This window comes from Phasianus colchicus, chromosome 1 (assembly GCF_987193195.1).
Source record: "Phasianus colchicus chromosome 1, bPhaCol1.hap1.1, whole genome shotgun sequence".
NCBI classification, from domain to species: Eukaryota; Metazoa; Chordata; class Aves; order Galliformes; family Phasianidae; genus Phasianus; species Phasianus colchicus.
In genome coordinates, this window is record NC_143436.1 from 180,313,145 (window position 1) to 180,325,603 (window position 12,459).

The 12,459-nt window shown below is 35.6% G+C and overlaps 1 protein-coding gene across 8 annotated transcripts in view; it reads left to right on the forward strand.

Moving 5' to 3' along the window:
• PSPC1 (paraspeckle component 1) overlaps positions 1 to 12,459 on the forward strand; it is a 65,214-nt gene that overhangs the window by 24,013 nt on the left and 28,742 nt on the right. For all 8 annotated transcript variants that reach the window (XR_016463389.1, XR_016463394.1, XR_016463393.1 and 5 more), the window contains exons 7-8: positions 6,468 to 6,525; positions 10,637 to 10,806. Coding sequence is in view for 1 of the 8 variants with exons in the window: in XM_031610563.2 (XP_031466423.1) it covers positions 6,468 to 6,525; positions 10,637 to 10,806 (228 nt within the window). In the remaining 7 variants the exon portion in view is untranslated. The remainder of the gene's footprint in view (positions 1 to 6,467; positions 6,526 to 10,636; positions 10,807 to 12,459) is intronic.

A 12,459-nucleotide genomic window follows, 5' to 3' on the forward strand; every position in this document is an offset into this window, starting at 1 on the left:
AACTCCCCCCAACCTCATTTCAGGGACTTGTGGAGAGCAGTAAGGTCTCCCTGAGCTTGTTTTCCAGAATAAACAATCCCTGTTCCCTCAGCTGCTCCCATAAGCCTTATGCTTCAGACCCATCACCATCACCCTTCTCTGCACATGCTCCAGGGCCTCAGTGTCTTCCTGTAGTGAAGGGCCCAGAACACAGAACTTGAGCTACGGCCTCACCAGGGCTGGGTGCAGAAAAATAAACCTCCCTGCTCCTGCTGGCTGCACTATTGCTAATAAAAGCCAGAATGCTGTGGTCCTTCTCAGCCACCTGGGCACACTGCTAACTCACAGCAGCTAACACTGCTGGATTGTCTGCACAGCCTTGGCAGACACTGCCAGGGCTGGTTCTGACCACTGCAGAATCCAGTGCTTGTTGAAATTGATACGATTGGCTTCAGCCCATCAATCCAGCCTATCCAGATCCCTCTGTAGAGCTGTCCTATTCTTAGGCAGATCAGTGCTTCCCAACTTGGTGTTATCTCCAAACTTACTGAGGATGCGCTCAATCCTTTTGTCAGGATCATCAATAAAGACAAAAAAGAGCTGGCCTCAGGACTCAGCGTTGGGGAACACCACTCGTGACTGGTCACCAGTTGGATTTAGCTCCATTCACCACTGCTCTCTGGGCCCAGCTGTCCAGCGAGTTCTTTACCTAGTGAAGAGTGTAACCATCCAAGTCATGGGCTGCCAGCTTCTCCAGGAGAATATTGTGGGTGACAGAGTCAAAGGCTTTGCTAAAGTCTAGATTGGTTACAGCCTTTCCTCATCTACTAGGTGGAAAGATTATTTGATGGCTGTGTTCTCTGTATTAAATAGTCGTTTATTTCAGGGAACTCATAAGTATTTAAGGAGTGAGTGGTCCCCTAAATGCCTTGATAAAGTGGAGGACAGTGCAATTAAACTGTTTTCTGGAGCTGGCAGTATAGACATGTCTTAAACATCAGTTAGCAGTGTATATTGAAATTAGAGTCAGATTCTACATTGGATCTAGCTGTAGGCAAATGACTTAGCAAAACAAAGCACCTGGGAGGGTCACAGTTATTCAACACTATGCTCTGCCAAAAAGAAACCAAATTGCATGCTTTGATAAGTAGAAACTAAGCGAAGTGAAGACCTTAGCTTGCTACTCAGGTAAAGGAAGACCTTAAATTGTCTTCCATCTTGTAAAGATCAGAAATAACTGATATTAAATAAAATGAATTTACAATAATGTAACTTCTTTAAAACAGTTTCTTATGAGTCTGTAACAGCAGTGTATGATCTCTCCTTCCTGCCATTTTTGTCTGCAGTCTATCAGCCAGCACCAATGTGTGTTAAATGATACGAGCACTTAGTTCATAGTACTTAGTGAAGTTCTGTCATAAAGTGCTGTCCTCTCTGCTTGTTTATTCTGTATGAGATGTTTATGTTAAGACTGATGATATGATGCTGTCTTGCATGTTTAGTAGTAAATTTTTAGTATTACATCTGTCTAATATTTAACTGGGAAGCAATTTTAAAATGTTTCTTAAAATATATGTGTTTCTTAGGGAACAGTTTCATCTTAAATAGCAGAAAATATTTTTGACTTTCTTTAAGTACTTTTTTATTCTGTGGTGTTCAGGTGCTGAGAACTGTCTTCAGTGAACTGAGTGTGCTGCACTAATCATGCATCTTTTTTTCATACGGGAAATGGTGGTTGGTTGTTTTTTTTTTTTTGTGAACAGCCAAATAATAATTTTTGCTTTAATTAGGAATATTTTTCCAACATTTACCGAAATATATATTTGCATATATTTCGTGCAACGTTTATTACTGTTTTTTTTACTGATAGGATTCTTTAATCATTTAGTGTAGTGAGTCATTTCAATCAACTAACTCATCATTACTTAAATCACTGAGGAAGAAACTGCCTGCTCTAGGCTCGTTGCAGTGTTTTTTGCAAAGACCGAGTCCAATTCGTAATTTATGAAACCTGATTTTATTAAACCATTCACATATAACATATGTTTTAAGGCTACATTTACTTTATCTAGTTTAATGCATTTGTATGCATAATTTTACATAATGTAAGGGATTTTTTTAACTTTCCTGAGTGGGAGCTGTCATCCATACAATTATTGTTTGGGCTGAACAAGATCCTTGGAGGAATGAGTAGCTCTGGATTTGAGTAACATTGGTCAGGAGTGTAAGATGATCTTGCATTTTGAAATAAGATTGGTATTTTTCATGTGATAAAGTGAAATATTTTGTAATATTGTAACTCAGGATCTTATGTGTCGGTTTTGATGGAAAAAATCTAAGAGGGAAAGGCTGTCAGAAGTGGGTAGCAGAAGGCTTTTCTTCAGCTCTTCATTGGCAGCATAACTTCTAGTGAGTTGGAAATTGGAGACGCTGGATTGAAGTGGCAGAATATTGTGAGGCTAACAATTTGTAGTCGGAAGGATCCCATGTACTCTTATTTTTGAGTGTCTAATCAGTGATGTTAACCACTTAAGTAGTTCTTGTTTAAAATATAGATGGCTTTGCATAAATGATCTTGTGTGAGGATTGAGGAAGATTACACCAAAATTACTTAGGCTTCCTGTAGAGACAAATGGATTTTTTTTGAGAAACTAGACAGAATTTAATGAAAGAAAAAGAAACTTTTGAAGAAAGTAATGATTTACACTGAGGTTGAAAAATGTCTTACCTAATTTGTCTACTATAAAGTCTGTAAGGGAGTTGAATTCATTGAAAACAGATAAGTATGAACATTTGTGTGAATCATATTTTATTTTATATGTAGAACTCGGTTAACTGTTAATATTTCTTAACGCTCAAATCTGAGTTGATGGGTTATTTTTTATATAAGGTATTGTTTTCTTGCTGTGCCTTATTGCTTTGGTGACCATTCCTTAGCTGAAAGGTGAGTAGTTCTATGTGAATTGTGAAGCTTCTAGCCACTGATACTTGAAGAAAACTTTATGATCTACTTTCTTGACATTTATGTTGGTATATATCTGGTATGGTCTCCTCTATCTCATCTGAACTATCTGTTCAAAACTGTTAATTTCGTGGTTTCATAGTGCTTAAGAACATACTAATACTGTTTAAAAACCTGAAAATTATCTTGGCAATTTTCTATATGCTTAAGACTACTGTCAGTGGTGATGAGGGTGCAAGAACATGGTCTGTGATAATGGTGCAGTGCTCAAGAAATATCAGTTGTAGTAGTTGAAGCAGGGGGAACCTGTACTGTATTATATACACAATATATATGCAATTTGAAAACACTATTCAATTTTTTTGTATATTTGATTTCTACAGCTAACATTAGAAGGAATTGAAAATGTGAGGAAATAAAATTTTTAATGCTCGCACCTGGAGTGATTAGCAAGCATAGTGCTATTGTTAGTGGCCATCATAGGTTTTACTGAAAGCAAAGTACTTGGATAAATCAGGCCCTTTAGATTTATTTGTATTAGTGAGTTGTGAAATATCTTAGGAAAATCATGCAACGGGATTGGAAGTCTTTTGACTTGTAGGAAGAATTGTAATTTGAAAATAGGATAATATTCATTGTTTGCGTCCTTTCTTTTTTTGAAAAAGGAGCTATTCATTACTACTCATCTGTTGCCTTAGAGCTTTTTTTTTTGTCTCCCCTGTAACTGCGTGTCATCATTTTTTCTTGTTCTCTTGCAGTTTAAGTTGTTTTTTCCAGGTACCAGCTGACTTCAGAGCTTCTTAACAGCTTTCCTGTGTATTTCACTAGGAAAAATACTCTCGCTGCTCAATTTTACCTCCCTCTAATGGATGGTTAGGGGTGGCTTCAGGGAGGGCCTGAAGCAGGCTGCTGCTCAACAGGACAGTGGGTAGTCGCATGGTGAGGAAGAGAAGCCCTTAAAAGGCAGCCTCATTACCATTATGTTCAACAGCATCAGTCAGCAGCAATTCAGCTGCTCTGTCAGAACTGTCTGCTGATATTCCTTTCTTTGCAGTGTTTCAAATAAATGATGTGGAATAGTCAGTCAGATTTATCTGTACTCTTTTTTCATACTTGCATAGTAAAAATCTGTTAGTTCACAATTTTTGTGGGGTAGGACTGTCTGGATTCCTTTGAGTAAAAGCTGTGGTAAATTAAGTAGAAGTTTTTATATTTAATATGTCAAGCATTTAATCACTTTCATGATATGCTTTCAATTAACATTGAGTATTTCTTCATAGGGGATTTACTTTAAATGTTTTAAATTTGTTAGCTGTATAATTCATGTCCCCATTATGAAAACACACAATCTACAAATTGTAAGCATCAAACAATAGGAATAATATTTCTTTGAAGTACATAGACAAATCAGCAGGTAGAGATTCTAAGTTCATGGGTCTGAAGTCTACACCAGAAACATTTTTATATAGTAGAAATTAATTGCTAAAGCTGCAAAATGATAAATAACTTTATTGTAATCACATTAACAACAGACTTAAATACAAAACAAAATGAAATATGGGTATCAGTCGTACCCTTCCTCCCTCTTCTGTTTTACTGACTGGTAACTTAAAGACTTGTAGAATTTCAAGCTGAGAAAAAAACTAGTTTATTGGGTTGAAGAAGTTTAGTGTGTGCATTATGTAGTTTGCCTTCAGTCTTTCTGAGGAAAAAAACTGCTGATTTCTAGGAAGCAGTAATTTTGTAGCTCTGTACTTGAAAGTTTTCATCTAATTGCCTTTATATTTGGGCCTGCATTGTATGACACATTTCAAATTAGCATTAAGCCAAAAACCCTTACAGCTTGCAAAGGCATCACTCCTGATTTGATATTGCAAGAGTTGGAAGCCTCCCAAATTAGATTACGTGCAGTAATTCAAAATCCTGTACATTTATTTGTAGCTGTTTATAGTTTTTAAAACTAAGAAGAAGCAAAGTTTTTATTCACAAGTGGACTTCTAGGCATGCATTTGTACATGCATGGTCTGGTTCACAGAAACCTTAGCCATGATATCTTTTTACTTTGCTGGGTGAGGGATTGACAGGATGGAATACTCTTCTTTGTTTTTCAGAGCTGAGGTGTAGTAGTAGGCTTACATCAACAAGATTGTATGCTCATCTTTCAACTACATGCATTGATCCAAACTGAACTGATGATAATATATTAAAATGTTGGTTAACATTACTCTGAAAGACCTGACAAAATAGTTGCATGTTCTTCTATAACGGAATTGCAATGTGGGTTCTAGAGTCAGAAGAAATCTTTCTTCTTGTTCATCAACTAGTTTTTTGTAGCAGGGCCTGGAAACCTGGCTTTGTCTTTTAGTTACAAGGCCTTATTTTCTTCATCACGACACTAAGCCTTACTCCTTTCAAAATTGTCCTGTCATCTTATATTAAAAATGCTGTGAGGAATGCATTTTGAAATCACAAATACTCAGTTAAAAGTAGCTTTTAGCAAGACTGACTCCATTGCTTAGGATAATAAAAGCTATTTACAGACTGTTTGAACTTGTAAATCCTAAGAGGAATGATTTTCAGAATCAGGTAAATTTTTTGTATTTATTCTCAAGATGCATGTATATTCACTTGAGGGCAGAATATATTTTAATGTTTCTTCCAGAACATTCATGGGAATATATTTCTTCGGTGTAAGTTTCATTGTTTTTCATGAACTGTGAATTTCCTACTTCATCTTTTTGATACGAACAGTGATATCAGCATCTCTTGCAATCTGTGATAGGTGAATGTTATTTTCCTCAAAGTAATGATTTTTGCATGTTGTTTCACAGCAGGACATGGTTTATGATCAGTAGTGTCAGAACTTCTTAAATGTTGGATGGCTGAGCATTGATTGAATCAGAATCAATTTCACTTATTTCTCTTTTTTGTATAAATGCATGTTATACTGTTTACATTGATACTACATTTCTGTGCTAGTTTCTGAACTGAGACAAAAAAGTTGTACCATAGCTTAGTTAAGTCAAAGCTATTTGAGCAAAGTAGAACTGGCAGGTTGAATTTGCTTACCATAATGTAACACATCAGACCTTGGTTTCCACTAAAACCATTGGGTTAAGTTGTAAAGACAGATTTAATTGTATTATTGAACAATGGGCCTTTTGGCAACAATGTAATAAGACTTTCATTGACAATTTATACTGCTAGTTAATGAGGAACATCGACTGAAGTTGGAGTCATTTGCAGTTGATTATTTAACTTTTTGGGAACTGGAGATTGCATCTAATAAGTGAAACTTGTTTTATAAGACTGAAGGTTAAATATTACAATTACTCTGTATTGTGAAGTTGAACGTCTACATTTGATTTTATACAAGCAGAGGAATATATTTAACTTTATTCCATGTACATTTTCATAATTAATGGAAGCTGTAAAACCTTGACATTTTTCATTTTCATTGAATAAATGGGAATGTTTTCAATTCTAATAATGATAGGTTGATCATGAAAATTATGTTTACTTACAGAGAGAACAGGAAATGAGAATGGGTGATATGGGTCCTCGTGGAGCAATTAACATGGGAGGTAGGGATCTGAAGGAAAAAGACTTCTGTAATGTAAAATTTCTTTTTCTTTGGGACTGTACATGTTACTCAAGTGTAATTCATTAGTGGCAACTACTGGTAAAATGGAGTAAACAGTATTGGGAAATAGGAAACAAAAAATGATTTCCTTACAAACAGCTTTTTTATTTCCAGTTAATGTGTTTTAAATACCTGTGGGGGAAAAAAGCTGTGTGCAAGATGAGAGAAACCAAAAGGCGAGGGAAGATGATACTCTAGAAATTATGCAATGCAAGACAGGAATTTTCTGTTTCGAGAGTGTTTGGTGTTCTTCTAGAGGGATCAGAACAACTGGAACTGTAACTGCGCAGTGAAATGATTCAGTACTTAAAGTAGGTCAGTTCTTGACAAAAGTTTAATAAATAACTGTGCCCTATGAATTTATTGTGAATCTGTATTTGCAAGTAATTCTGTTTACTTTTGTGACTTAAACTATTGTCACTTCTAAAAGCCTTGAAATTTACACGAGTACTGGCTTAAGAATTAGTATTTGCCTTGTACACTCAGAATTGAAACAGCTTGGAATATTACTCAACCAGAATATCTGCTTTTAAACAAGACTGAAATATAGAATATTTCTTTTAAAATATCTTTAGGAAGCTTCTTGACTAACATTAACTTAAAATGATAATCAGTGTTTTTTTCTGTATTTCTATATTAAATTTGAAAGCGTATACAGAACTTACTAAATGCTGTGGTTTTACTCAGAGTGATGTGAATTGGTTAATAGATGAATGTACTTGCTCAGTCTCCATTTTAATAGACATTATTCACCACTTGCATTCACTGAAACATTTCTAACTGCAAAATGGAAACAGGCTTATTCATTTGCAGAAGATGAACTTTAGAATTAATTCCGAAGGAAGACATTGTCAAGATCAGGTTACTTCGAAGTAGTAACCCGAAGTGTGAACTGATGACTTTTTAATTTTGTAGTTAAAATTTTGTTTATTGTTTTAGTGGATTCTTGAAAATCTCAATTAAAGAGGCTTTGTGAGTATTGGTATTGTGCATCTTGCCAACCAGCATTAGCAGTTTCCACAAGATACACTTTTTATAGATTTGAAATATATATTTATAGCTGTCGGTTCGTAGCTTTGCACTTTCCAAGTTCTAATGTTTGCCTATATCCATCATTGTCTTGCCTTGTAGGCTTTGTGCTATGATTATAGATTTTAAACTTGATTTTAAAAGAAAAGAAAATTCTAGAAATAAGTGTGTGGTTTCAAAATAAGCTGTTGTAACAGTTAACCCCAATTTTAGAAAGGGAAAAGTATTCTGAATAGGTAAAGATAGTGATTCTCTCCACCATATCTGAATTTTAGGTTAGCTCCTGGTAGAGATTTTTGTTTTCCCCTGGCCATGAACAACATTACCACCACTCAAAAAAATAACCCAGAAATCCCAGGAACCTCAAAAGAAATTAATGAGAAAGGGGAAAAAAACAGAACATAAACCTTTAATTGCTGATGCTAACGTACTTTCTCACAACATTTCTGCTGGAATTGTAATTTTTAACTGGCTTTTACATGTGCCACTTGTGACTTTTCATGATATGGGGAGCTGAAGTATCTTCAGTAATGGGAAACCTACATGACAGCAGTATTTGAAAGCTAGGCACCTCTGAGGTGGATTTAACTAGTGATAGACTAACATTTGCAGAACCACTCATTTTTATATTATCTTTAGCAAGCACATTCTGAGAGACTCCATAATACCATATCATAGCACTTAAATGTAACTGTAATGCTAGAGGTAGCTAATAAATATTCTCCTAAGCTGGGAAAAATTGATTTCAGGAACTATCTCTGTATTGATGAGAGTTATTGATTTATTGCCCTCTGTGCCAGACCTTGGCACGCACGTTTTGGACACACAAAATACATTTTTTCAGCCCTGCTCAGAGATGTGCATTAGTCTGTGCTGCAGCATGAACCTGATAGACTGCTTTTTGTCTGTTTCTATACTTCATCCAGTGAAGAAACTGCTAATATTAATGTGCCTCTGAAAAGAATTAGCGGTTAAGTGATTGGCTCTTAAGATTTGTTAGAGAGCTTTTCTGAGGTATAGATAAGAAGCTTTTGTAGCCTCTTACAGAAGCTGTGGATTCCAGTTTATATTATGCTCTGCAGCTGCCTGCCTTCTATCATAGCTGGCTGAAATTGGCTTACTAGTACAGAGAGGCTTTCTAGCATGGGTTACTTTGGAGGAAGTATGCATACGTTTGTATGGTAAAGAATCATAGCATCATTAAGGTTGGAAAAGACTAAGATCATCTATTCCAACTTTCAGTCAGTCACCGTTGCTCACTAAACCATGTCCCTCAGTGCCACATTTACGTGTTTCTTGAAAATCTCAGGGGGCAGTGGCTGTGTAGGATAAGAACTCACTGCTGTTGAAGAATGACTGAACATCTGCATGTGTGGCAGGCTGGCTAAACTTAATGAGCATACTTGTAAGCAAGTCTTAACGGGTCACTGAGCATTGATTGGTTTGAGTTGTGCTACCAGCAGTGAGCACTGCCATCATTATAGTCATACAGGATATGATTAGCCTTTAAAAATAGAGGTTTGTCCTTATTTTGTCAATTCAAATTCCTTCTTTTCCTTCTGCATTTAATTCTTGAATGATTGACGTTGAAGAACAGTTTTATGAGATTTTCAGCTATAATTGTCTCTTTGATTTCAGCACAATCTTTTACTTGCAAAATGAATTGGTACCTTTGCAGGTTGATACGAAGTATCCAAATTATACATGCCTTTATTTTGGCTCCATGCTATAGGGAGAAGTCTTGAAGTATCAGCACTAAGCTTAGGAAAGTACTGCTCTTAAAATTACAAGACTTTTCTCTCTTGCTTTTGATAACGTTCATGTGTTGCTGCATTGCTGGGATTGTTTTTCATAAGCAGCTTGCAGTTGCCTAAGTTTTAGCAACAATATCTTGATGTGGTGATTTCACTGACTGCTGAGATGGGATGGGTGCTCAATACTGATAATAAATATGCAATTTTACATACATGCAGAAAATCAGAGTACTATATTTGCACTAAATGAACTGCGTATGATGATGAACATGTATATTACTAAAATTATGAGAGGCAAGAAATTGATATGTTGGAATAAAAATGATGTATTTTAGTCTGGCAACGTCTTAATTTCTTGACAGTTGTTTTTTTCTCCTTGTGTATTGCCAGGACTTGAAACATATGCTAGATTCCAAAGACGTTTTCTTCCTTTGTGAAATTTTGGATGCAGGCTTCTGCTTGAATAGTGTGCATTCTTGTGGGGGGAAAAAGTTGCATCACCACGAGTCTTAGAGTTGATGACGTGTCATAATAGCAGATATAAATGATTTATATAATCTGACCTTTTCTTTCTCATAACAAAAGCAGATGCTGGCAGAGTGGTGTTTTTAGCTCAATATTATAGCTAAATAATCTCTTTGAAAGAAGTTCTTGAGCTATGTGAATCACAGTTTTGGAGAAGTTTTCATCTTTTAACTTCTAGCACCAACAAAATTTTCTTTTTTTTATTTTTATTATAAAAATAATTGAAGTGCTGTATTTCTTTATGTTGTGTTACTGATAACTCATTATAAAGTTGAGTATCATCATTGCTATTGCTTTTATATGATGTTACAATATATTAACAGCTACAAGTAACATTAATGCTGACAGAACAGTTTTTGCAAATCTGTATTTAGTACAGTAATCCTTAAAGAGCCAAGTTGCCTAGTAGATGTCAATTACTGCAAAATCACTTGAGATTTTTTTCTGAATGTAGAGTGCATATATACACTATGTGAACTCTTCATGTTCTGCATGGAAACAGGACAGCTATATTTAGCTGCAAAGTTTAGGCTTCTCAGCCACAGAAGGCAGATGATATAATACAAAATTAATCTGTTTAAAAGCAGATGATTGAGATAAATGTACAGTCCCAAAGAATACGTTTTTTTTTTATATTTCACGTATTGGAAGTCTGGTACATTTGGGTTTTAAAATATTATAAATTGTTTGTTTATTTTGTAAAATTCAGATAGGACAGCTCTAAGTGTAGATTGTTTTGCATAGATGCGTTTAGCCCAGCACCTGCTGGTAACCAAGGCCCTCCTCCAATGATGGGTATGAATATGAACAACAGAGGAACTTTGCCTGGCCCTGCAATGGGTCCTGGTCCTTCCATGGGACCAGAAGGAGCTGCAAATATGGGAACACCAATGATGCCAGATAATGGAACAGTGGTAACGTATCACAAATTTAATTACTTTGAATAGCTGTCATGTCTCATGACACATTTTTATTACCAAAGATATTTTCACACTGAATAAGACCACATTAAAAGTTTTGACTGTGTTGAAAGTAATTGATAGACTTGTTCACTGAAATATGTTGCAGAAGGAAAATATTTAGTATTAAAATAGAATTAGGAAAATTCCTCTTTCTTCAGGTGAGGAGGAAATTATTTGATCAGTAAGCAGACTTTTAAAATTGGGGCTAGATTGCACAGTATTTGTGGTAAAACTTATCATCAAAGACGATAATAAAGGGAAATTAGACATGAGGAAGTATCCATGTACCTGAGTAATCCATAAAATTAGGCTTCTGCTTTTTTCTTTTGTAAAACAAGATTGCATTACCAGCGTTTTTTTTTTTAAATAAATATTGGAAGCTGTTTATAGTGTGAAGATATCTTTGTGTAAACTACTCAATTTTTTAATGTGACCTTAGTATTTTCTACTTTCTTCCTAGTGGTGTTGAAAGCATGAGTTTGACAGTAATCTCTTGGGAAAGAAGTACGCCAACAGCTGCTAGGCATAACTGTCAGGTCAATGCAGGAAAGTAGAATTGCCCAGTTGCTGAAGGTACTGCGAGTGTAGGACAGACATCTGGATTTCTTTTATCAAGAGCAGATACGCCATTGGGCTGCAATTAAAGCACTAGCTATTTTTGCCCTGGTCTTACAGCCAGAGCCTTTTCCTAGCTGTAATGTCTTATGTAGAGAAACAACTCTATCATTTTAGATCTCACATTTACATACCTTTAAGTATTTTTCTGTAAATAGATACTTGAGATGTTCTAGTGGTGGTGTGTTATAAAGAAGTATGAAATACAGCAGTGATTCCATTATAATTTAATTGGAACACTGAAGTATTTGGTAGCTGTAGTTTATGTATGCCTTCTAAACGGTATCAGTCTGTGACTGAGGTATCATATAATGAAGTTGTGACAAAATTCTTTGTTCCTTAAGGAAAAATGAGATTTTGAGTGCAAAATGTATGATGAGTCTGTTCTTTCCCAGAGAGAGGAGTTGATTGTGCTTCATATCATATGACGGGCTCGTTTTATCAGTTCCATAATTTCTCACAAGGATGGGGGACAGGTCACACTTCAAAGAATACTGTTGGCAGAGATGCTTTTACTGGAAATTGCTGTGTTACCGACCAGTCACCTCTGGAACATTATTTTGTGCTTATATAGATGCTGAAAAGAGGTGTGAGGAAAAAAACCAGAGTTATAAATCATGTTATCTATCTGAAATTGTTGTTTTTCTACAAGGTCATTCCAGTTACGAAAATGTAGGGAAGGGCATTTACAGGCTTTACAAATACACACTAAATATGAAGCAGTTAGTTTTCATTTTCTTCTACGTGTTACTGAAGGACAGATTAGATGCCCTTTCAGTTTGGATTTTAAAGGCTTTTAGTCTGGGTGACAAATGCCTACAGAAGGATATGTCCTTCTTGTGTTTTTGTTGGCATTGGAAAGACACTTCAAAGATTGTCTGAGCTCTGTCTCCTGAGGCACTTGAGAGTTGTTTTCCATTTCTCTGGAGAGAAACATAGAATATGATTTATAGACCAGAAGTGTAATTTTCATTTTTAAATTTGACTTTG